Source organism: Monopterus albus, unplaced genomic scaffold (genome assembly GCF_001952655.1).
Source record: "Monopterus albus unplaced genomic scaffold, M_albus_1.0 scaffold46.1, whole genome shotgun sequence".
NCBI classification, from domain to species: domain Eukaryota; kingdom Metazoa; phylum Chordata; class Actinopteri; order Synbranchiformes; family Synbranchidae; genus Monopterus; species Monopterus albus.
Window position 1 is genome coordinate 2,107,052 of NW_018127926.1, and position 26,631 is coordinate 2,133,682.

General features: G+C 40.4%; 1 protein-coding gene across 1 annotated transcript; it reads left to right on the forward strand.

Annotated features, from left to right (window-relative positions):
• The first annotated feature begins 765 nt into the window (after positions 1-765).
• Positions 766-25,797, forward strand: LOC109960392 (mitochondrial intermediate peptidase). The gene is made up of 19 exons (XM_020600462.1): positions 766-1,383; positions 1,530-1,703; positions 2,369-2,457; positions 2,614-2,700; positions 3,505-3,568; positions 3,713-3,895; positions 4,271-4,427; positions 4,698-4,746; positions 5,893-5,953; positions 6,194-6,246; positions 9,121-9,274; positions 9,481-9,558; positions 10,627-10,834; positions 11,797-11,906; positions 12,135-12,209; positions 12,712-12,828; positions 15,969-16,090; positions 16,668-16,741; positions 25,406-25,797. The coding sequence occupies exons 1-19, from the start codon at positions 1,237-1,239 to the stop codon at positions 25,504-25,506; spliced, it is 2,103 nt and encodes a 700-aa protein (XP_020456118.1). The 5' UTR covers positions 766-1,236; the 3' UTR covers positions 25,507-25,797.
• The last annotated feature ends 834 nt before the right edge of the window (positions 25,798-26,631 follow it).

The following is a 26,631-nucleotide window of genomic DNA, read 5'->3' on the forward strand; positions in this document are numbered from 1 at the left end:
TCAAGTTCCTGTGTAACCCATCCAGATAGTTGCTGTAGGTTTTCACCCGATGCCCATATGGTAGTGTCATCAGCAAATAAAACCACTTTCACTAAATCAGAAACCTTGCATATATCATTAATGTATAATATAAATAATTTAGGTCCCAAAACAGAACCCTGAGGCACTCCACATACAATGTCCAGCTCACTCGATTGGTATTCACCCAACTTCACAAATTGACGCCTCTGTGTCAAGTAACTTCTGATCCAGTTCAAAACCAATCCCCTGATCCCATATTTTTCTAACTTATCCATTAATAACTCATGATTGATTGTGTCAAATGCCTTTTTTAGGTCAATAAATATTCCCATCGTGTATTTCCTCTCATCCATAGCACTTGTTATGTCCTCCATTAGCTCACTAATGGCCAGGGATGTCGATCGGTTCGACCTAAAACCATATTGGCAATCAGAGAGGATAGGTAACTCAATAAAGGACATACTTAAAATGTATGTAGGCAGTTTCTACAGTGCAGTTTTATCAGCTGTGGAAATTGTGCCATTATTTTGTAATGCTTGACATAACGTGTGACGCCCTTGCATACAATCTGGCGGTGCGTGAACGCTCATTCCCCAATCCCCTGGGTTGGAGACAGACCCCAAACGGTTTTGGCAGAGCCTTAATAGGGTTAATCCACTCTAGATTTTGGTGGCATTGAGCTGCTTTTATTGTGAAAATGTTTCAAAAATATGCCCAACCTCCCTTCTGTTCGACGTCATTACGTCGATTTACGTTAGCTTTCCACACTTTCGAGAGATTTAAGATGTATCTTAACGCTTTTTAATTAGCTACTGAAGTTTTGGAGCATTAGAGAAATTCCGTCATAATCGGAATGTTATTCTGTTTATATGTTATGATGGTGATTTTATTTTTTCATTTGTTGTTTATATATGTTCCTGTTCACGAAAATACCAGCTGCAAATGTAATGCAGCTTTGCTTAGATAGACAGGAGCTCTGGAGCTTACATGTGGAATTGAATTGCAGTTATTGGACTGACCGGTACACCTCATTCATCACAAAGCAACAGTTATCCCATATTTTTCCAGAAGAAATGTTTAGAAAATATTAGCGTTATTTGCATTTCTAGCTTTGTAAACAGGCTAACGCTAATATTGAAGCTAAGGTTTAGCATGCCCTTTGTCAGCACTACAAGCTTCAGTAGACAGCAGGACGTACAGCAGATTTAGTACAAAATGTCTGCGTGGAAAAAGCTGCTTTACTTTGTAACGCACAGCAGCCCGTGGACGCATTTTCGGAGAAACGTCACAACATGGTCACCTGTAGGAGCTGCTTTCAATGCCAAACCTCACAGGAGGCTGGAGCTGTTCGAGAAAAACGTGGTTCGTATTTGTCCTAAATGTTTCTGTTTAGCTACAGCACTGCTGTACGAATACACACATACTCTGTGAAGTAATGTCGCACAAGTCGCATCACTTCGTGATAAACATATCATGATATCCCCAACTTGTGTTATTTCTGGTTGCAGGGTTTGTTTGGAGTGTCAGAGCTGAGCTGTCCTGCAGGCTTCCAGGTAGCCACAAAGGCAGCTCTCAGGAACACCGAGTTCCTGGTGGACAAAGCTTGTTCTTGTCCTCCAGGGGTTGAGACAGTCGAGGCTTTTGACCAGCTCTCAGATGGCTTATGTAAAGTGGCTGATCTGGTGAGTTTAATACCCAAAATCAAAACCTTTGAACAGCAACTGGCTAAGAATGTAGCCACACTGTCATAGTTTTATGGACATTATACATGCCAAGCTACCCAGCTGATATTTAGGAAGTTCTTTTCCTGTCGTTATCCATCTAAATGATTCAACTACCAAATATAGGAGCCTGTTAAAACTCAAACATGGTGTTTTTGTTTTGTATTTTCCCCCTATTGTGGAATTAATTATGGGAGTAATATTCTTGTCCTTGACTTCTTGATCTCTCTCAAATACTGTATCTTGTCTTGTTCTTTGGTATTTTGATTTGTTCTCAGGGATTAATTGTGGGAGGATCATTCTTGTGCTTGATTGGCTCTCAAATACTTTGGAATTTGTTTCTCAAGATAATGTGTGTGGTGTTTGTTCTTGTTTTATTGCTGCTGGAACACAGGAATTTTCCCACTGTGGGATCAATAAAGTCCTACCTACCTACCTTTCTTTTTATACGGGGGCACAGCCGATCATTAAAAGGGGTCTAACAATGATTATAACTATGACTCACATATCATGTACTTATCTTGTAATATGTTACATGGAAAGTAATCCTGGGAAGTTGCACTTGGTAACCTTGTCATAATTATATAGAGCTATGGGTGTTATATAATTATTCTCCCCATATCCAGGCAGACTTTGTAAAAGTAGCTCATCCAGATCCAGCATTTCGTGAGGCTGCAGAGAAGACCTGCATAGAGATTGGCACAGTTGTGGAGAAGTAAGTGGCAAGATAATGATCTCACCTATACAAATGTCGCTCATACTGTCTTTATTCTGTTTACAACTGTAAGATAATGCGATAAAAGACATTTTTCTGCAAGCTTTAGTTGAGACAGATCTTGAAAGCTGCTCAGGTTTGTTGACTATGTTTCAGGTTGAACACTAATGTTGAGTTATGCAAGAGCCTAAAGACATTGCTGGAGAACCCGGACACTGTGGCTCAGCTGGACCCTGACACAAGGTAATTTTACTATTACCTTATTTAGTCTGTGCCTCTGCTGAAAGCTCTGTAGAAGATGTTGAGAACATTGTGGATAAAGTACTTAGTAATCTCTTTTCATAATTGTTTTTATATCTAATGATGACAGCATGTCCAGTTAAGTTTAAAGTGCCCATAACATGCTCATTTTGCTCATTTCCACCCATTTAATCTTGGGTACCTCTAGATTAGCTTGGCACCCATCATAACTCCAAATAGTCTGTAAATATTTCAGAATCAGAGAGCCTCTTTCTAAAAACGAGAGGATAGTTCTCTGTTGCTGATGTTGTGTCGCAAGTAGACAGCACAATGAACTGCAACAGCATGAATTTCCCCTCTGTAGATATGTAAACAACAGTATATGTACAAATGAAAAGAGATTTGTAACACTCTAAACAAAGTGGGTAGTTGAGAAACCCCATATTTTAACTGGCATAATGCAGCCATAGTAACTTCTCCAGTAGTAACAGGTAGCATAGCTCTAAAAATAACATCATGGACCATTAATCCGCTCGTTAACCAGCTACACATCTCATGCAGCAGACACACTGGCCTCAAGCAGTCCAAAACAAACAGGTGATGTGCTCCGGAGGAATCCACAGAGTTTGTAGGATGTGTATAAGCCGAGTTGCTTCTGCATAGAAATACTAGAACATACGTACACTGCATTTTTTTTTTTAGCTTTAGGTGACGTCTAAGATGATAATTCACCATTGTAACATTGTAGATAAGTCAAAAAACAAGGCCACAGGCTCTTTAAATATTTTTTGATGTTTTTCTATCTAGGAGAGTGGCAGAATTGTTCTTGTTCGACTTTGAGATCAGTGGAATTCATCTGGATGACAAACTGGTGAGTGAATCAGCTTCACAGCAAACACATGTATGTGGGAAATAGATATCAGTGATACATAAAGACAACATTATATAGCACATCCCCTCCTGCATAGTGTAATATATTAATTTTATTTTCCTTAAATGCTCTTGTCACATGCAGAGGAAGGAGGCTGTTGCCTTGCATGTGAAGCTGTTGGATCTCAACAGTGAGTTTCTGGTCGGCTCTAACACGCCAAACAGAATTGCAAGGTCTGCAATTCCTGAACATCTGCACCCGCACTTTGAAAATGACGGAAGCTTCATTCAAATTGGAGGATTGCATGCAGATTCCCCCCATGACCTGGTATTTATTTAGTCTGGGCTGCTGGAATATTTCTGTCATCTTTCAGCAGGTAGCGCCTTTGCCATATACACTAACACATGACAGGACTGAATGTAAGAGTACACACAAGTTGAAGTTATTGGTAGACTGGTGGATTCTCTTTAAGAATTTATGAGAGCATTTTTATTTATGACTTATTGGCTCCAGCCCCCTGTAAACATGTAATTCTGGTATCGGTCACTACAGAAGTACTCTGTTTTATACTTCTTTTACATTCTGATTGTTAAATTATACAGGTTTAAGAACATATGTTATTTTGACTGATTTATATTTATCACCAGCAGGATTATCAGTAGTGCATCTCAAATGTACCTTTGTCCTATCATTCTCCTTTAGGTGCGAGAGATTGCCTACAGGATTTATCTCTATCCCAGTGCAGATCTGATAACATGTCTGGAGGAGCTGCTGAAATGCAGATTCCAACTGGCCAAACTGGTGGGCTACCAGTCCTATGGACATAGAGCCTTGAAGGGCACAATGGCGAAAAATCCAGGTTAACGCTTTGCAACTTCAATGTAGCTACCATTAGTCAGCGCTTTAACTCCGTTTGTTGTCAGTTGTGTGAAAAGATGAATTTTAATTCATGTTTAATTAGCTGTATAGTATGTAACAATTGGTAAAAACCTGAAAAGGCACCCTATTGTTTTAATTTTACAGGTTCATTATGAGGTACAGAAATCATTTTTCTAAGCTGCCCTTTCTGCACTGTTGGTAGTTTGGTGTTAGAAAGTTTTACATGTTGCAACTTTATTGTCTTTTGCAGAGACGGTGATGAGCTTTCTTCAGTTGTTAACAGACAAGCTGTCAGACAGGTACAGAGTCCTCTTTACAGTTTGTGTCAATCATGCACAAAACCAATATTCAGTTTGGCAGTCTGTTTGTTGTCATGACCTGGTGTTTGTTTTATATGGTATTCAAAGACTGTTGCTTCATTAAATATTGTATTAAACCAGTAATTTATAGTTAACTGTAAGGTAGTGGGTCATACATACTATGTGATGACCAGGAGTCCATGGTTACTGAAATGAGCGATCCACATATTCATTTATTTTCATGGCTGTTTATTTGATTAGTTCTTGCCACATTGAGATGCCTCAGGCCTGTTGATCTTTTTCTTTCTTTTTTAATGTAAGTATGTGCTGCATGCTTGTGGTTCCTCACACAGTCCAAACCTATGTAAGTCTGGTGGTCCTGGTACTTGAAATTACCCACAGGCGTAAAGGTGAACCTAGAGCGTGCCATGGGGAAGACATTTTTTGTAGTCCAACCTGGACGTTAGCATCATGCTGGTTCCCTCAACAAAAAGCCAATGGGATTTTGGATTATTGTGGAAAATAAGCTCTGTGACAAACTATGGTTTATGACACTTGCACGTTTTGTTCAGCAAGATAATCTTCACCAGTGAACGCTGCTTTATGATTTTTGAAGCCCAAATTCAATCGTCAGACGTAAAAAGCTGTTCTTAGGCTATAAACTAACTACACCACAACCCCACGACTTCAACGTCACCACCACGGCTTCCAACATGTAATTTGATCTAGCTAGTGATCACGGCCATGTCAGTTAGATTAGTTTGCAAATGCACAAGTTTAAACATAAAGAGACTGTAAATGTGGACTAGTGAGTAGCTGAGTCTCCGTGTTTTGCACGATGACCTTTTTTTTTATCGGCGTATTTTATTTTGTGGAACAAAACATGAAAATATATTGGCCTTGTGTTAAACACAGATTGCAGGGTGAGGGAATCAGAAATGCAAAAATGCTGACTCAGTTCTGGGTCATAGGAGACACTGCTATGGAAACTCTAATAGCCTGGCAGGTTGTCCAGTTTGATTTCCTTACCATTAGCCAAATGCATGCTGGGATTGGTCCTGCATAGCCCCCCCTTCCCCGCCCATAACACTGAGTAGAGTCAATTAACTTATAACTTGCTTTTGTGTTTTTCATTTTATCGCATAGAACAGCCAAAGACTTTAAAATGATGAAGTACATGAAGAAGAAACTGAGCCCTCGTAATTCTGTGAGTGACCTTTTTTAATTTATTATTTGTTTGTTCACATATTCTTTACATACAAGGATGTTTTCATAGTGTATCCTGATACTTGGTAATACTACACTCTCAGTCAATATGTAATCAGTATTAATTTCTTAAAGGTTTAGTGTGATGTTAGTGTTAACAGAACATATATATCAAAATAAATCATGACTTAATTTGATTGCTTCCACATGTAATTAAAATACTGTTGATGTTGTTTTATAGGAGCTCATGCCATGGGACCATCCGTTCCTCAGTGGCGTCTTGCGTGCTGAAAGGTGATCGTTTGCCTTTATTTGAAACTTATTTTTCAGCCTGCTGTCATTTGATCTACATTTTTATGATGGTTTTAGATGTTTGCAACTTCATACTCCAGCACGGTGCAGGGTGTTATTGGCTCCCAGGTGTCGTATGTTACAAAAGGTGTTAAGGGAGAAGCTTGGGAGTTATTAGGCTGTTCTCCTGTTGCTCTGTTTCAGGGCAGTCTGGCATTATAGTCAACTTCCCTTGTTTTCAGTCAGTTTTCTTTTTTAAGTGGTGGCATTTTAGGGCGATTTTGTTTAACCCAGCAACCCCAGAGTGTGTTAGGCTCAGCGTTGCCATTGACTTCCAGAGCACTTTTGCAGCTTCTTAAACATTTAACTGCTACATACGACAACATTATTATGGTAAAATAGTTCCTACAAACAGAAGGACTACAGGTTTTTGCTCATCTGTTGTGTTGTTGAGGTGGCCTTCTTGCTCTTCACTTTATCTGACCTGTTGGCAGTAACTGCTTTATATCATTCATATGGGATTGAACCTTTTCCCTCCTTCAAATCTGACGAGTCTTGTTCTGTGTAGTAGTTGCAGTGATAGTAATTAGTGACAAATAGTTTAAAATTGCATGTAAATCTTTTTTTTTTTTTACATGAAATTTGTATAATCTAAAATATAATTTAACACCACTAGGACAGTGTCAACAAATATTTGCACATCTGTCAGACTGAGATTCTTTTAAACTTGACTTATGCACGAGATTATTATTCATCAGCAAACTGAACAATTAATTTGAGTGAGTTTATAGGCTTGTGTGGCGTAAATGTTTACATCCACAGTGAGTGACTGTAGCATTGAAACAGTCAATTAACTGAGTAGCTGATCAACGGTAAACTAATCAATAACAAATGTAACTTTGAGTAATTTAATATTACAATGATGCCAAATATTCACAACTTCAAATGAGAGGAGTTGCTGCTTTTTCTGTTTTATTACTTTAACAGACAATATATTGGATATTTGATTTTCTGATTTCTCTCCTGACACGAGGACAAGTAATTGAAGATATCTGGAAAATGTGTTTGTTTTTTACTTTTCTCACATGTGTAGGACTTAACGAAATCAACAGATTATTCATTTAAAAATGTTGCAGCACTTGCCAGCAGTTTAGAGTGGGTTTGAACTTAATAGATATGCTGTTAGTTGTATCCACTGGAAGGATGGGGAGCCGTATGTAACTGAGGTCCCTGGCCTAACAAGAACCAGGGACGTTGTGGTCTGTGGTCTGTGCCTCAGCCCTGAGGCCACTAGTGCATCCTGCTACTGAAATGTGTTTCTCATTTCAAACTCATGTGAGCAGTGATCTTAAAAATTCAAACTCCCGTAATCCAAGTTGCTGTGAGGCCCAATGAGCGTCTCCAGCTTTTTACAGAGATCTGTTCATAATGAATTGCGCATTTCCTTCCCAGAACTGACTACCAACTAGCAGCGCCACAGGTCTGATGAAATCTTTATTGCAGACATTATCGACCCCCCTGTGTCCTTTGAATTTCAGTGGCCACCAAAACTGTGTGCATGTGTTGGTGACTGTTCCCAGGGTTTTCTGAGGGGGGATGGATCTGTTAGTGTGTCCTCCTTCGTGTCAAGCTGCCGCTGCTTCAGCAGTCCTCTCGTGTTTGTGATTTTGGGTTGTGCTACTTGGCAAGAGATCTTTTAAAGAATTTTAGTATCCAGTCTGATTACATTAAAAAAGTGGTTTCCCCAGAGCCGCTGCTGTTCTGTATTACACCTAAGTGTGCACACACAAATCCACGGGCAGTTAATCTCTGTCACTGGGTACCCTCCCTACGAGTCACAAGCTCATGCTTTTTTCTCTGTCACCCGCTCACTTTACCACTTCTTTTTCATTAGTAACCTTTTTGCATTGGAGTGTTCAAAGCATATAGAAATGAAGTGTGTGTGTGAGATGAATAGTGTTCAGAACACGCTAAATGTGATGTTAAAGCTATACAATCAGTTTGGTTGTATTAATCTAAAGTGCCTATAGCAACATGAGTGCATTCATTTTAAGCACAGTCCCTCAGGACAGGCCCCCCCCCCTCAGAGCTCTGGCAGTTTTGTGGCTTTGTTGTTCAGTACTAGTTGAAAGCACACGTGTAATGGTCAGAGGACTTGTAGCCAGACTGTTCAGTAGCCTGCAACTTAACATGTGCAGGACTAATGTGTGATTGAAGCAGGGCGGTCACTGTTGGTCTTTCTTTATCTGGAGTTTAAAATGGGTTGAGTGTGCATTAGGTCTGCAACAAGCAGGGCCTTTAGGATCATTTCATTTTGTCTGGTTGTGTTTAAAAGAGTTTGTTTCCTCAGTAAACTTGAAAACACATTTCTCATGGCACATTTTTCATTACTTGTAGCAGTTGAGTTCTATTTGTACAGGTAATATAAAACAGAACACTTGAAAAGATTTAAGATTGTGCTGAAATGCTACTAACAAGCATGACTTGCAATAGCTAGAAAAGATGCTAGAGAAAACAAGTACTTCAACTCGTCAAATAAGCTCAAAGCCTAAATGTAAAAGTTGCATGTCATAGTACTTATTATTGAGATCTACAGTCTAACATCTTGGATGATTCACATGGTTTGTGTCTCTGATGTTTTATGTGTGGATTACTACATTTGACTGGAAAAATGTAATATTTCAAATCTGTTGAACACGCGTGTAGATAAAAGTACAAGATGTGTAGTTATACAGGAAGTGGTACGTTTAAATCACAGAAACAACTGTTTTTGCAACTTTAAATACAAAGTCAGTGCCCTCTGTCTTTAGGATGATGACTGAAGATTCAAAGTGGCTGCTCCTTTGATTTCTGTATTTTGGCTTATGTTGTTGTCAGGTACAACATAGAGCCCAGTCTGTACAGTCCCTACCTGTCTCTGGGTGCCTGTATGGAAGGTTTGAACAACCTCTTCTCTCAGCTGTATGGTGTCTCCCTCATGTCTGAATATCCCAGTGCTGGAGAGGTGTGGAGCGAGGATGTCCGCAAACTGGTAAATGTTACTGGTAGTGGAAAATGTCTGCTATTGCTAGTTGACCCTCTGTGCTAACAAGGTCTAACGGGGGGGCATTCTGATATGTGTTATAATTTGATTTATGTTGTTTCTTAAAGTCTGTTTTATGCCATACATTAAGTCAAAGATAGTTTTTAAAGTTCACTTTTAAGATCTTGGATATGTGCCTGTGTGTGTGTTTCTAGGCTGTGGTTCATGAGAGAGAGGGATTACTGGGATACATCTACTGTGACTTTTTCCACCGGCCAGATAAACCTCATCAGGTGTGCATACATGACACTCACAGGTTCATAAGAGTTTCTGCTCTGAAAATGGGGCTCCCCATATTTTAAGGCAACTTGTTTTTTGCATTTCTCATTTCATCTGCACTTTTTTTTTTGTGGCCGACGCACAACCAGTGTTGTAGTCGAGTCAATGAACCTCAAGTCAGATTAAAAAAATAAAAGTTTTTAGGTGGTCCCAAATAAACAGCAACCTTATTTGATTTAGTTATATCAGTTCCATTCATAAAACAAGCTAACTATATCTTTTTCGGTCCTACACTTCTCCTCCCAGGGCGCAGGAGTCACAGTTTTAGGGTTTATTTGCACAATTAAGGTATTCACAGTATCTGCAGTTTTCAGAGAAATATAGGCTATGAGAGTGGTCTGTTTTACTTTGAAGGTGGTAACATTCATGGTCTGCATCTAATAGGATATCACACACCTTTGAAGTGAGGTGAGCTGCCTCTGGTCAGTATAACACAGAAACAACTTTATTAGGCTGTTTCATTCCGTTCCCAGTTCCCAGTTCCTCAGGTGTGTGAAACAACAGTGGGCGTTCTGTTCTGCTCATGTTCTGCTGTTGTTTATGCCATATTTGTAATTGGTCACAGACCAAATCTAAATAGCCCATCATTTTAATCTTGTCACTTAACATTTAATGATCGGTTAACAAGTGTCAGCTTTCGGTCAGAAAAAATTCTGAATATGTGCATCCCAAATTCTAAATTATTATGGCCTATTACAAAAAACGTTTGAGTCCTTGTCTCCAACTTCAGAGTCTGAATGTAGTCAGTGCTCGAGCCTGAGCTGTCAGTGCTCAAGTCCGTTCACGAGTCCTGGAGTCCAGTGTTACAACACTGTGCACAACAATGCATTGTAATGCAAATAGTCTTATATTTTTGTGAAGTGATGACTCTTAGAAACTGGGGAAAAAAAATGTCACAGTCTGAATCAGTCATATGCTTTTATTTTCTTCATTCAGTGACACAATATTCATATACATTAAGTTTTTTTAAATCAGTATCTGCTTCCCCACCCACCTCTAGTCGAATGTCCTCTTTCTCCTAGGACTGTCACTTCACCATCCGTGGCGGCCGGTGGTGCCAGGAAACAGGTCAGTACCAGCTGCCGGTTGTGGTGCTGATGCTGAGTCTGCCTCACCCCACCAAGAGCGCCCCCACCCTGCTAACTCCGGGCATGATGGAGAACCTTTTCCATGAGATGGGGCACGCCATGCACTCCATGCTTGGACGCACTCATTACCAGCACGTTACAGGTGAGGCTGAGCACACACACACACACACACACACACACACACACACACACACAGAGAACGTCTTAGATACTGTAACTATTTGCAGTTTAAAGTCCTTAATTCAATTTACACCTGCATATTGTAATTGTACACATGTATTATTCAGCAGGTCTTATTTTAGGATTAACAAAGCATTAACAATCCAGCACTATGGGAGGTGCTCTACGTTTGACATTTTATGAGCTCTTCATCTGAAAACAACAGACTGGCAGTTCCCAAATGTCACAGGCTAGAATTATGTAGTGAGATACAAACCAATGGGTTATTCCTTCCTGTGTGGTGAATTGAAAGTTGAAGTAAATCCGCTTATGCCTAAGCCCGGAGGTGAGGGTTAGATTCCACTTGACTACCAAAGCTGTCATATGATACTGTTGCGTACAGTATGTCAAATAAAGTTGATGGATGCATTCACCTGTAATTTGAGGTCCCAAATTTTTTTAAAACCTAATAATAATCCATTAACTTAGCTGGAGGCTGTTTCTTTAATGGACACCATGTTAACACCTGTTCAGGTATGATACTTGAAATTGTGGTTGAAAGCTCAGGACACTTTCTTTGCCAATAACTTAAAGCTGTATTTTCTCCCTCTGAATATCTTTTAATAGCAAGTGTTCTGCTTGATATTACATGTGAAGGATGTACAGTATTTTCAGCCTGGAGTCGTGTTAGGTCAACAGCTAATTGTTGTTTGGTTAAGCTTTTTTGTTTTTTTCTGGGGATATAATGACCTGATCCTGATTTTTCTCATTGTAAAAATCTGTGCATCTTTTATTATTGTGCTGTGCTCATTAGAGGTGCCCCTAGTTTCAATGTCTGGGTACATAGTAGGAGATACTGTATGTCTGCATCTGCACTGACCCACATGGGAAGAATGAATTGGGCCGTACCTCCCTTTGTTTTAAGATCTCACATCTGCCCTCTAGGAACCAGATGTGCGACTGACTTTGCAGAAGTCCCTTCTATTCTCATGGAGTACTTTGCCACTGACTATCGAGTCATCAGCCAGTTTGCACGCCATTATGAAACTGGACAGGTACACCTAAACCCTCAGAGTAAAGCCCAGTATAAAGACAGATTTGTACTAAAATACTTGGATATTAATTCTATTAATGTTTGCTTATGGTGTTAAATCAGCTAAGCCTTTGGTTCATTTTGTATGATGCAAGACAAAAAAAAAACTTTGCAGCATTAAAACCTTTAAAAAGTTAGATTTGGATGCATAGATGAGGCAAAAACGATGTCTGTGTCATTGCCTCCTCAGCCTTTGCCTGAGAGCATGGTGGCTCGCCTGTGCGAGTCAAAGAAGGTGTGTGGGGCTGCGGACACCCAGCTGCAGGTACAGTTACAGCCTCAAACAGTGACCTCACAATTATTTCCTAATCTATACATGACTTCCATCCATCGTAGCTGTGAATATGCCGTGCAAATAGAAGGAGGGAGTAAATACGATAATAGAGATGTCTAGTAACTAATAACCAGATCCATCCTCTACCTTCAGCTTCAGCAGTGTTTCTTGAAGGCAAGGCAGGAAGCTGATGTGATGCTGAGATGGTGAACAAGTAGAAAAGCCTGAGGATGAAGAAACTGTGCCTATTGTAAACATTCAACAGCATTTTTTTGACTTCTTGTTTATGATACCACTGCTGTTGAGTTTTGTCATTTAAGTTATTACAACCATATTACCTTTTATTCCTTGTTGAAGGTTTCTGGTTTTGTGCTTCTGGTTTATCTGTGAGATTTGCTGCTTGTCTAATTTCTTTCTTTTGATAAACCTGTACTGAAGTGGAGGACTGATTTAGTCAGGCCTGTTGTTTTTTTTTATTTTTTTCCCCTGGCAGATTTTCTACGCAGTGTTGGACCAGATCTACCACGGAAAACCTCAGGACCGCTCCACCACAGAAATCCTGAAGGACATGCAGCAGAAATTCTACGGCTTGCCTTATACACCAAATACCGTACGTCTTTGTGCTATGTAACACACCAACTTATTTTCTTATGAATAACTGGTGTGGCTCCTCATTCAAATGTTTTCCCTGTGCATTTTTGTTAGCTTCTTAGTGCTGTTTGGATGGATGCATGTCACAGAAACAGTCGGTAAACAGCTGTGTGTGGGACTTTAGTGGAGATGGATAAACAAACCGGACGCACATACTAACATTAGGCCGTGCACAACCAGCCACAGCATCACAACAATCTTTTCTCTTATACAAGTAGACCATGATGTTTGAAAACACATTTGTGCCTTGTCCAAGTGGGTTTTGTTGTCCTTTTCTCCTCATTCTGCAATTTGCTAAATAGATCCAATCTTAATGTACATCCATGTATCGGATGGTCTCGACTGTTTGGGGGCAGCCCTAATGATTCCCTATAGATGTTGATCACAAATTGCAGAAATCTTTTACTTTCTCCTTCTTTTGCCTTCCTCTTTCTTTGGTTTTATATCTTTTATTCAGGCACAGCAGCGTTTAAAGGATTGAAGCCTGTTTTTTTTTTTGTTGTTGTTTTTTTTATCCTGCTAAAACAACAAAGCTGAGGAATACTTTGAATGTTCTTTCCCTGGAGGAAATATTCAAAACTCTTCCTTCTGGTCGTTTAATGAAAAAAACTCCCCATTTCCACCACTTATACAGCTGTGGTGAGGGGATGGGACCAGGAGGGAGAAGGGAATCCAAAACAGGGTCATAATTTATCCAGAAATGGCCTTCATAAAGCATTTACTCTGGGCTATAATTATGTGGGGTGCCGTCAGGAATAGAGATTACAGAACTGCTGTATATTCTCCCAGACGTCGGTGTCCTGGCCAGCATTTTTACTCACAGGAGTCCTCCTACAGCTCTGCTTGTATCCCGCTTTGTAGCTCCCTCTCCAGAGATGGTGGGTAATGTTATACAGTTCCCCACTGTCGCAATCATTCCTCTTCAACTTTTCAAACCATACTGAAAGCTATAACAGACACTTTGCCTCCATGAGCGCAGCTAACCACAGCTGGATTGTTTTCCTCATTTGAACTGAGAAAGATCACAGTGCTTGAGTTTCAAGGATTTGGTCATCCTTGGATCTGAGCAAGTGAAAACAGATTTGCTTAGATCCTTCAATGACAGACTCTACTTAAACTTGCTTTTTTCTTTTTCTGCTTATAATTGACCATCTGAATGTATTTCTCTGCCCATCTTCATGGAAACAGCCTAGGAAAAGTTTCCAGAGTAATGCAAAAGTTTGAGTGGCTAATGGGTTACAGAGAGCTACGGATTATAAACATTGAGGCGATGTTGTCATGTGTATAGTTTATAGAGCGGGGCTATCAGTTCCCGCTGTGTGCTGAGAGAGGATCAGCTGTGAGTAACACAGACCACATGCTAACCCTTTAACCGAAGATAATATTTGGAGAGAAATGGCAGAAAGCAAGATGTTCTACTCTCTGTGTTGACATTTCTTTAATCTGCTTTTTGTGGATCGAATGCTTTAGGATCATGTTTGCTCCTTTTTTTTAAATTTATTTTGTGATATCCCTCTTTTTTTTTTTTTTTTTTTTTTTTTTTCTTTAATAAGTGTTTTTAATACATGACCCGGGTTATTTTGTTCCACATTCCCCCTGTACACGTGTAGTTGCACCTTAGCACCATGAACAAAAGACCACGAGCTGAGTTTGGAAAGAACAAAAACGATCTTTTATCTTATGTACAAGAGGAGCAGAGTGAAAAGCCTGTGCTGACTTTGTCTCCTTTGTATGTAGGGATCAAAAGGATATCTCACTGACATGTGACCCGCATACACTCTCTCGCAAAAGTCGACAATCATTTGATGTATGGCAAAGGGATTGAAAACAAAAAGGAGCTTGGAAATCCGAAAATCATTTCCGTGGCACGTTATGACAAGCATTTAAAGCATCTTGTCAAAGACTCCGACAGCATACCAAACAGCTCTTCAGTAGACGTTTCCAAAATATCTGCAGCCATAAACCACATAAAGAAACAGTGCAATGAAAGGTAGGTAGTGTCTAGAGAATTTCAGGATTCCAGTGCATGTCTGAAAAGGGCTTAATATGGCTGCAGCAGGAAGCTGTTATTGTAAAAGCTCTAAAAACCCACTACACACTGCGTGTCCAGCACCAAATGGCAGGGAGGCCAAGATAGCGACTAGCAGGTGAACGCAGTGGAGCATTTAGCAGCTAACAAGCCAGATATTTTTCTTTTGGTGGAGACTAAAAACAGAACTAAAAGGAGAGTGAAGCACAACAAATGATTGTGTTTGCTACGTGTTCACAGCTTATTTCCTCTGTTTGCAAGTGGCCAAAAAAAAAGGATAAATCATTAACAGTTTTTTTTTTTGTAGAGATGGAGGCAGGGGTCTGCAGTCAGTAATGGTTTTGTTAACTGGCAGCCGCTGTCGTCTCTGACGGTTTGCCAGGTGAATTCCCCAAGAGTCCCGTTTCCAGAGATCATAAAAGAGCTCATCTTCATAGATACGGAGATGGGCCCCCTCAGGCAACTCCAGGGGAGAAAAGAAAAGGGGGCTTTCTACTGTTTTAGAAGTTCTCATGTTTTATTATCGAAGAAGGAGCTGGCAGGTTGTGGTTTAGTGTTTTGTTAGGAAAGCTGTATTTATTCCACCAATATAATGATATCATGAAAACAATGGAAGCAGCTGAAACTTTGAAAAGAGTCTTTCATGTATTTGCCAGCAGACAAATGATTTTTTTTTTTCCAGTAATATCCACCTCATGTCAGTAGCGGTATAACTGAAAGAAGGCTGAGACTTGTTTTGTTTTTCTCTTTTGGTTTAGGATTTTTATAGCTAATTGTAGTTTTGGATTCAGTTGTAATCGACATCTGCTTTTACTGGAGTAGTTAGTCCCAGTGATGGAACAGCTTCTCTCAGCAGGCTTTATGAAGAGTATCCTCCCTCCATGTACACTCTCCAACAAACCATTACGTGTTAAAGAATGACTGATTTCTCTCCTTGTTTGATTTCTTTGTTGCATCCAGTCTGGTGATGTAAAACCTGCTGACTTCTAGAATATTTTAAGTTGCTGTTTCTTTTATCACTAAAGGAAAAGAGTCAGTTTGTGGGTTTTTGCTTTTTATTTCTGGTATAGGCATGGCAGCTGAGATTCAGCCACCTGATTGGCTATGGAGCCAAGTACTACTCCTACCTCTTGTCCCGGGCCGTTGCCTCAATGGTGTGGAGGCAGTGCTTTGTTCAGGATCCTTTAAACAGGTGAGACAGAACCCGGTAACAAAATACCAGCATGTAGAAATGCAGGGAAATGTCAACTTATTTTGGATTTAAATAAATAAGACAATAGTAAGATTCAAATAAATAAAGAATGTTTTTCTTAGTGCATATGATAAGCATGCATGTTTAGTGTATGCAGGTTTAAAATAACGTTTTACATATAGTTTCTTCGTTATCATTTTGGGAATAACAAAGATTTTCCGGGGAGAAAAAGAAACGCTGCTGCAACTGTTGAATGTTATGATACAGTTTCTTGTTCATGATGAAGAATTGTTGTAGGTTATAGACTTCATAACACCCTCCGTGTTGACGCAGAGCATTCACCGTAGCTCAGCTACAAATGAACATGACATTCATATGAAACTCACACTAGCTTGGCAGATTGTTGTATTTCAGCCACACAGCTGGCATCTTTACCAGACCCACCCCCATTTCAAGTGTTTGCTCTTGGACAAAGGCTTTGTTTTGAGATACAAATGGAGCTCACAGAAGAGAATACAGGTGTCTGTAACCTGATCTCTCTCTTCTGTGTCTGTCTTCACCTCGCTGTCTTCATCAGGAACATGGGTGAACGTTACCGTCGGGAGATGCTGGCCCATGGAGGAGCCAAGGAGCCAATGCTGATGGTAGAAGGTAACTTACCGTGTCCTTATCCCTCCCAAATGTTAAGTCTTTTCACATTTACCAATAAAAATCAGGGGCACACTTTATGTTATTAACAGTTAATTGGAGTTACATCAGACTTTGGGACTCAGTTCTCCCTCCAGCATCTCTGAGTCTGACCTCTTGACACCACAGTCTTCAGGTCATCCCATGTTGTACAGGACAACCCTTGGTACATTCACTTGTTTTGTACCGTAGGATTCCTTTCTTCAGTTTAGGAATTGAAGTGCAAGTCTATGTGTTTCCTGTTGCACCAGAAAAATAGTTATATAAAGTAACTAAATGTGCTTACTCTGGTGTTTCGTACCAGTACAGAGTTCATTTTTGTGATCAAATTGTTAAAATGACAAAAGCCAGTAATATTTAGCAGAACAGAGTTCATCTTAATTAAATAAAGTTTAATTCATATATTGATAGTGTAAGATTAGTTATTTTTGATTGGTAATGCAAAGGAAGGATCATCAATCAATAGCAATGATTTGGGGCCCCTCGGTATTCTAAATTAAGTAAGATTGATGAGGTTATGTGATGTCCATTCAGGCTTTTTAGCCTCACTCATCACCCATCACCTGAGGGGAATCCTAGTGTTAGTTGAGTCTGTCATCAGACAGAAGCAGCTGTGAGTCTTATTAGTCAGGTTGCAATTTTGTCAGACATTCACAGCTGTTGCCGTTGTGGTTTGGCTTTCACAATCAAACATATTTACCAGTTAAACAACCTCCCAAGGGTTCTTATCTGAGGAGCTTTGTCAACTCAGACTTGATCAGTCCTATTGTAGCAGACTGGTGTTGAGTCAACCACACACTACTCATGTTTTCATCTTCTGAGCTCAGTTATTTCATCTGCTTTAAAAACTAATTTTGACTAAATGACATTATGTCCAGAATCATGCTGCTTTTCTGTGCACAGACAAAACCCAGAAGGAGGAAAAGACAGACATGGATGATTATGGGTTTAAATGCTAAATGCTGACTCTGCAGGGCTGAGCGCAGACTGTTACATTCCACTGTGGGTTTAACTGCTTCAGATCAGCTACAGTTTTAACCATGCTAGCGGCATAGTTTGAGAATGACCAGTGTCAGTCAGTCCGCAGTTTGGACCTGACTGAATTATCTCAACAACTGCTGAATGGATCACTATCAAATTCTGTCCATAATTCACAATTAAATATGCCAAAGAATGGGAGAGCATTCGTGTTGAAGCTCAATATGTGAGTTAAATGATGTTTACCCATTATTTGGCCCCAAAGCAGGGTGTCAGGTCATGCTGTCATAAATCACTGCCTCCTTCGGGTTCCACTTCCTCCCTGCTGAGACGGTTGGTGCTGCACCGCTGCATCCCTTTATTCTGACAGTGTTATTCTGGTTATAGGGAGGCTCCAAGCTCTTCACAGCCCTGCTGAATTTGTAGCCCCCCCCACCTTTTAATCTAGCACATCTAGCAGGTAGCATTTGCTGTTCTGTGTAAGTGTCAACAAATACTGGAGAGATGCCATCAGATTTGTTAGAGGCATTGGCCATCCTCAAGTTCACTTATGATCAAATATCTGCAAAAGTAATTTGATTAACTAATTCCCATCAGCCTCAGCAGTATTTTTAACAATTAGTAAATGGATGTTACCATGCTAACATGCTAAAATAGTGTCCTGTCTTTCAGCTTTTCTCCAGGTTGGTAACCATCCAGTTGTAGTCAGCTGGTCCATGTCATTGTAGCAGAAGCTGTAGTTTATCTTTATGTGGCCTTGACAGGCAAAAAAAGTGGCTTCCTTCTGTTGCCCACTTCACTTCTTCCTCCCATCACTTCCTTCTTTCCTCCTTCCTTCAGCTTGTCACTGTGGCATGTCTGGACAGGACAGGACAAGAGAAGAGAAGGTGAGAGGAGGGAGTGTTTATATCAGGTGACATTTGGGAGTGTACTGTAAGTCTTTCCCTCAGGGTCACCTCCTCCCTCCTTCATCGGATTGTCCCCTGACAGCTCCAACCAGGGCTGCGCCCAGCCTCTGAGGTTCCAGCCACCAACAGATCAGATGTGTTATTAGATCTACTGTCCAATTAACTATTGAACTGACAGTATTTGCTTTTATGGTTCCCTTTGAAGTGAATGCTCCTCTAAATATAGGCCATGCAGAATACTTAGCAGGGTTACCCTCTGGTAAGTCATTGTACCGGCTCACAACAGAAAATGCCTGCACTAGCAGTAATAGTTAGTCAAAATAATATTTTAATATAAGTTTCTCATTTTTGGCATTGTTCTATAATATAGTTTTTAGTCTGGTTTTGCTTTGTGCCCCTGCGTTTGAGGTAATTATCTGAAAATATGTCGTTTTTATTTTTTTTATTTTAATATATTCCGTGTCTGGAGAACTACTTAATTTAAAGCAAAAAGGTCTTAATTTTTAAGAAGACTCATTTAGCTGCTTCATCATTTTAATGGCTGCATATGTCATAATTTACCTTACAATGATTTTACATTGTGAAAGCTGACGTCAGAGTTAGAAAACCATCAGTACATGTGCTGAATCATTTAGCTTATACTGCTCGTTGCTGTGGGGTTGTAAAGTTCATAGCAACCATCTTAAATTTCTGTTGGGGAATGAAAAAGAATTTTGATGTGAAGAAGAAGGGGCTCTTTCATATCAAAAGGAGCGTTTAGCCCAGAAGAGACCAGGGGAACGACACTATATCCAGATCCAACCCATACACATAATACTTTCAAACAAAGACCCTTGTAAATGAAGGTGTGTAACATTTCCCTGCTGTCTCCTTTGGCAAGGTGGTAGTGGGGGCACAAGGGCACACAGGGAACTGGAGCAGGCCCTGGCAAGGATAGTCAAAGGCCAGTCTTTATGTGCATGATTCTCTGTCTGCTACTGGATATTTCCCAGGAAACAAGGTGTTGAAATGTAAACCCAGGTATTAAATCCAGACCGGCAGCACCATGACTGAGTGAGCAAGTCAGAATGTGAGAGTAGAAGGAAGAAAAAGGAAAGGTGATCGACTGAACTGAACCTCAAGTCCTGCTACACAGAGGGCTTTCATGGCCCAGACTGTTCCCATAGCCCTGACTCCACAGAAAATGGATCTACTTGGACTTAGTAGCTGAGTCCCAGGACCCTTTTAGCTCTTTGTTTGGAAGCAGCTTGGCTTGACTACTTTTATAGTCACTAATAAACTCCAAGAGCCCAGTGGTCTGGATGCTCCCACAGCACTTTCGGCACAGTGATATTTCTCTCTGAACTCGAGTAGAGGATTAGATGAGCTTCACATTAGAGTTGTAAACCTGCAAAATATAGAATGTATATAGGCTTCCTTAAAAGCTGACATGATTAGTGATGACGGTTATCTTTCGGAGCTCCACATGGTGCAGGTAAAAAGTAAGTGTCTTAGACAAGTGTTGATAGTTTTACATCTTCTGGCCTAGGTTTTTTTTTTTTTTATAATAAGATGCTTAAACAATTATGCAACTACGCTATGTTTATAATTACAACACTAAGATGATGATGTTTACCATCTTAGTTTAGGGTGTTAGCATGCTAATATTTGTTAATTAGCACTAACAGAAAAGTACAGCTGAGGCCAATTAAAGTGCCATTAGATTTTCAGGTTCATAGTCAAACACCAAAGTGTCACCGAGAATTATGCAGCATTGCCCAAAGTTATCCACTGACATAAATACATTAATGGAATTTTTAAAAAGCACCAATAATACAGGTGGTGCAGGTGGAGTGTAAGCATTATTTGAGCCTCTCTCTGCTTCTGTTTTTTATTTAATTAATTCAGACATTTGTGTTCGACTGAGTGCAGCACCTTTCAGTAGAGACTGATTGATGGGGTGTTCTGATATTTACACAACTGTGCCTCTATGATGATCAGGTGTAAAGACTGGTTTCTGTACAAATTTAGATGACACATTGTACAGACTAGTTCCTTTTGCGCATAACCCAACCGCTCAGACTGTGGACCCATTGAGCTGCTTAAATATTAAAGTTATTAAGTTCTGTAGGGTTTACCCTCATTAACATTGCAGGTTTTTCTCCTTTTTTGTGTTTTGTGAAAGCACATACTCAACAAAGAGCCTCCCAGTACAGTGTATGTCATCGCCCTTGTCTTGCTTTCTGAGCCTGTCTTAAGTGTGGTTTGTAGAAAAAACTTCCTGAACTTCAAAGGTATAATTACAGAGGCAGTGAGCCGGTGGTTTGCCTCCAGGTCTGACACAAGTAACAGCTTTTCACACCTTGACATGTTTCAAATGGTTTTGAGCAGCAGTTAAACAGTTACTGAAGCAGCCAGAAATATGTTTTGAAATGCATGATCATAGTCTTTTCAAATGTAGGTGACTTAAAGTGCTGTGTGGTAGTATTTGTGTGGTAATATTTTTGCATACACGTACAGGGAGTAGGAAGCTATTGAGGCTGGGGCCCATGTTACTGCATGCTGCAGTTTGTTCACGTTTTAAATCCACATACTGGTGTTTTCTCAAAGTTGCAAGTGGTTGAAATTAGTCTATGAAAGCAACCAATTAAATCATGAAAGAACAGAACGTAGCCAAGCCCATGGGAGTGCGACCAATTCCTTTTGTATAACAGCCAGTTTCAGCTAAGACTTCTGATTGGTTCAAGACACTTCACACAGCAGTGCCGATTAGTGCTGTAATAGCAAGGTACAGGTAAAGCAGAAGCTCTTGCTGCACATTTTCAGGGAGCCAAGAAAGGATTTCATAGGTTCCTTTTAGACACTGTAGTTATGTGGAAACTATTCTGCTACTAATCAGTGTTTAAATTGGACCAGTGTTAAAATAAAGGTCTTGCATTATTTTGCAGGAAAGTGTGAGCACCATTTTATATATCAGTTCTGAGATTTATTTGTGATGGCAAAGCTGTCGAGTCAGGTACTCAGATGTTTGATCATTTCAGCTAGTGTTAGCTGCAAGTTGGGCAGCACTTTTGAAACATTTTGTCTGATTTCTTGTCCCCAGAGTTGTCATTACCAAGGCTCAGAGCAGTTAGCGAGCCACAGAGGGCTTTCATTCAACTGATACTCATCATCACCCACCTCCCTTTAAGTAAACAAACAAGTTTTTCTGTACATACATGCTGTCTGTGTACTCCAAGAGCCAACTCTAAGTACAGTGTCAGTTTAAAATGATTCATTAAGAATCCTCTCTCTCCTGTTTTGAGAGAAGAAGAGGCTGTGGAAGTTTAAGATGTGGGTGTGTGATTTGAAGGTTCCCACACCAGCAGTATTAGGGAATGAGTAGCCTCCTCCTCCAACAAGTATTCTTGAAGTAGCCTTGAGCAAGGTACTCTACTGCTGGTTGCTCTAGTGAGGCTTTTCAATAGCTAAAATATGTGTAATTGCAAAGCAAGGATTTGGTTAAAATGTAGATGTAATCAGCAGTTTGCCTCAGGATACAGCTGTTAAGAAAGAGCCACTGTTACTTTGAATACTTAGTTCATTATGGGTCTTTCAGTACTTGCTGTTTTATCCAAACTCCGTTGGTGAACACGGGGCGTGGAGCTGACTCTAATGGGAAGGAGCCTTATTCCTCAATGGCTGTGTCAGTGCTGTTATGAATGGAATTGGAAACTCTTAAAGACAAGATGACTCACACTCACTGTTCTCACAAGTTTGTTTTAAGACTCTCCCAACAATGGACACAAAGTACAGCCTATGTTTAGAATTGGCTCTGGTTTTTCCTTAGTGCGTAGCCAATAGTGGGTGTACTGTTCTGCTCATTGTAACCATGCTATCAAGCATGCAAAGATATTCATACAGTGATCAGGTGCTGTTGTAAGCAGCAAGTCTTTGCAAACCTGCAGAGCAGATTTAAGCTGTCCTGATAATCAGTGCGGTGGCCCATTGTGCACTCTCAAGCTCAATTTTAAGGGTTTGGTTTGCTCAAATTACAAAAAACACCACCACACTGTCAGCTAGAGCTGCAATGATGAATCAGTTAATTGATTAGCTGAACAATGGATATTAATCACCTCAGTAATTTTTCAAGCAAAATTGCCAAATATTTTCTTATTTTAGCTTCTCAGATGAGAGGATCTGTAGCTTTTCTTTGTCATACATTACCCATCAAGTGTTTGGACGCACCTTCCCATTGACATGAATGACTAACATTTGATTGGTACTGTATATGGCGGTACACTGGATATCACTGGGTTTTGGAGTCTTGGACTGACAAAAGAAGAAAATTAAAGACATCACCGTGGGCTGTGAGAAACTGTGAATGAAGTTTTTTTTTTCAAATATATATTTTATAGATATTAAATATATTTTTTTCATTGACAAAGTATTTGGCATTACATTGACATAATGGGGTAAGTAAAGATTTTGTTATTTTTAGTGAACCAGCCCATAAAATAGAAAGGAACTGTGTGTTTGATATTTTCTGAAGCACCCAGTGTCCAGGTTTTTGCACTTGTAACAGGTTTGTGGATTTCTGCACACATTCCTAGTTTACCCTCTGTGCACACCATTTATCTGCTTTGCACTTACTTCAAAAGCAGTGCATCCTTTTTCCTCTTGTGCCAGTCTGTTTTGGCTGATTCAGCCCCACCTCCTTGTGTGTATCTACAAAAGCAGCTTCTCAGATCAGATGCTCCTCCACAGTGTTGTTATGACTTTGAGGTTATCTGTGCATTCCTCTCAGACTCTCCCAGGGATCTGGGCTGAGAACAGACTCGCTCCTCACTGCTTATTGTTGAGCCTTTCTTCATCTGCTTTTGGTCGTCGTGTGAGACCCAGGTGCTGACACCATGAGCTGTTGGTGATGAGATGCCAGCAAGGCCTCTATTGTTTACTTGCCTAAACTGTTTCATAATCACACTTCTCTTTCAGTCTGTATTTCTCTCTGGTTTCTCTCTCTTCTTCCCCTCGTGTTCTTTCTGCCTCTCTCATCACTCCTGTCATGCCGATAGCACTAACCTGTGGCAGACCAGGCTCCAGACATCGGGTCCCCCCCTGTGGAGACACAGTTAGGAAATCACATCTATTAGAGAAAGTGGTGGTGATGATGCAGACTTTGTATGGAGAGTTCGAATCGGCAACTGAGCCCACAGCTCTTTATGCTTTCGTACTGTAAACAGTCAACGTGTCATGTCAGAGCGTGTGTACGTGTGTGCCATTGTCTTGGAATTGAGGATTGAGAGGACTGACGTTTTCTCTGTTCTGGAAAACAGCATTACCTTGTAAAGTTTCTGAGGAGAGTTTTGACTTGTCAGTATCCTTTGTATCAACACTTACTAATGCTGCTTTAGCTCTTCATGCCGTTCTGGTCTCCATTTAAAAATGATCACCAAATACCACAGATGTCAATAGTGGTCGCAGCAAATATCATCCTGCAGCTCTATAATTGGGACTATCATTAATGGTAGCTTTCATGTGGCTGCCATGCTCCTGGAGATCCTTTGCACGGTTGTGGTGTGTTAGGAACCCCTATCTGTTGGTATCATCTTGTAGCCAGGGGGGGAGGGTGTGACCAGGGGGCAAGAGGAGATGATAATTCCCTCTCTTGGGATCTCATGCACGATGATTCACTGCAGGCCTGGCCAGACCTGTGCTCATTTCCTTTCTGCTGGCGCCGGTGTCAGGATGGCAGCATCGTACAGTAAACTCACCAGTATGTGTGTCTATGTGTCCATATCTTGATGTGCATCCATACTTTCAGGTTCACTGTGTGAAACCCTTTGTCTCCATTCAAGCCTGTGCAGACGTGTTTGTGTGTGTGTGTGTGTGTGTGTGTGTGTGTGTGTGTGTGTGTGTGTGTGTGTGTGTGTTGGAGGTGACCTATGCAGGAAAGAGCGGGACGGGGGACAGTGTCTATTTACATTGGCAGTTGCACAAGGGGAAATGAACTGACTTCAAAGCAGGCGAGCAAGGGAGTCCTCCACGCATGAGCTGGCAGACAGGCACTCAAAACACAGACAGACATTCCCAGGTCTTGCTCGCGACTGCATAGTCATATTTGTCTCATGTTGTGTGTGTGTGTGTGTAAGCTCGGTATCATCCATATAACTAACTGTAGAATGTACAATATACCTTTTAGTTTTGTTAAGACGGACACAGAAGATGCTTTATAGCTTTGTCATATTCCATTCAGTCTGCCGAATCACACTGAGACCTGTTAAAGGCGTCCACAGTACTTATTTTTCTGTTTCTGTGCCGCTTCACTTCTTCTCAATTTAGGGGGAATGAGTGAGGGTGCGATTGGGCAGAACAAAAAGTGCTGCTAAATGGTTCCATATAATAAAGGCAGTTTTGTTTTGCAAAATGTGGACATTGCAGTGACATCAAATTATAAGATAAAAAAAGAACACTTAAATGACATTATACTAGTGCGGATGATAGCTGGACTCAGGAGCAGCAACCTGTATCCATGAGCTTAACTGGGTTTTAAATAATGTGGGATAAAAACAGCAGTTGCTTCAAAGGATTTATGAAAAATACTTGCCTGTTTTCCCTTTTGTGTAAAACCACTGCGCTGACTTAAGGTTAAAAATACATAAATATTTAGAAAAGCTGTATTTATCCTATTAGAATGAGTTGGGATGGGAAGTTTCTTGCCATAGCTTTTGTGCCTTTGCAGCCAACACCCTAAAACCTGCTGCTGTGTGTGCTTGTGTGACAGGAATGCTGCAGAGACGGCCCACCATCGAGGACTTTGTAGATGCGCTGGTGTCCGAGCTCAACCCGAACTTTGAGACCTTCATCATGGACTCTGAAAGCTGAAAGGTGTCTTTGTTGGCATGGAAATGGACTTGCACCTTTAGAAAGCAGAGTGTCAATACTAATGACACACACAGATGCTGAGACAAGACATGGCAGCAGGGTACACACATCTTTACGTTGTATATAAATGATTTGTTAGCATGTGGGGCTCTTAAAGTAGCATTACCTATTTGGTATATTTGGCCAAATCTGCTGTCAGCATAAAATAATATGGTCAGAATTAAAAATGGTTTTATCATTTTATCAGTGTATATTTTCATTAATTCATCAAATGCCACAGCTAATATCTTCTAATTAAATATCAATTTTCTGCATATACAGTAGCAGAACATAGTTTTTTCAGTACTTTCCATTATGAACCTTCACTGTAAATAGCAAAGCTGTGATCGGTCCTCATCTAAATTGTCCTGGCTTGTATTAACATTGTGTAGAAACATGGCATTTGTGTTATGAAAAGTTAGTTTGTAAAATACATTTTAAAAAATGCTAGTTTTCATAATAATAGGTAAGATTTAGTACGCATGGTGTTAAAGCGGTTCTAATGTTAGTATATAGCTCTCTAATGCTCTTCACATTTCTACAGATTCTCCAGAATGCAGTTTGTTCAACACAGAGCGGACTGTACGCTCTCTGTGTCTACTTCGGCACATTCATTCGGTAATTATCAGCTGATCTAGGACTGCAGCTGCACGCTTTGACAGTGTCCTCGCTTGCCCAGCTTGAGACCTGAGGCAGGTGGCGAGGAGCAGTTTCACGTTACTGAAGGTGTGATCACACCATCAGAGAGAGGCTGAACGTGCTGGATGGCTCTAACCATACAGAGGGAGTGTTGTAGGTGTGATATGGCCACCTTGTAATGAGTTGACGTTGAGTGGCTTTATTCGTGTTTCCAGCCCAGAGTTTCTGTTGTGTTTTGGTTAGCCACCCTCTTAACGTTGTCTACTCCACCCTAGTACTGGTTCTACCACCAGTGTGTTGGCATTGATAGATAAAAGACACCATTTAACATCTAGTACTAATGAGAATGCATGGGATGTTGTAATGGTGCCTTAATTGTGGCGCAAATTCAACAGTGAATAGCAGTGAATGCTCGTCATAACAAGGCAAACAAGAGTCTTCTTCCCA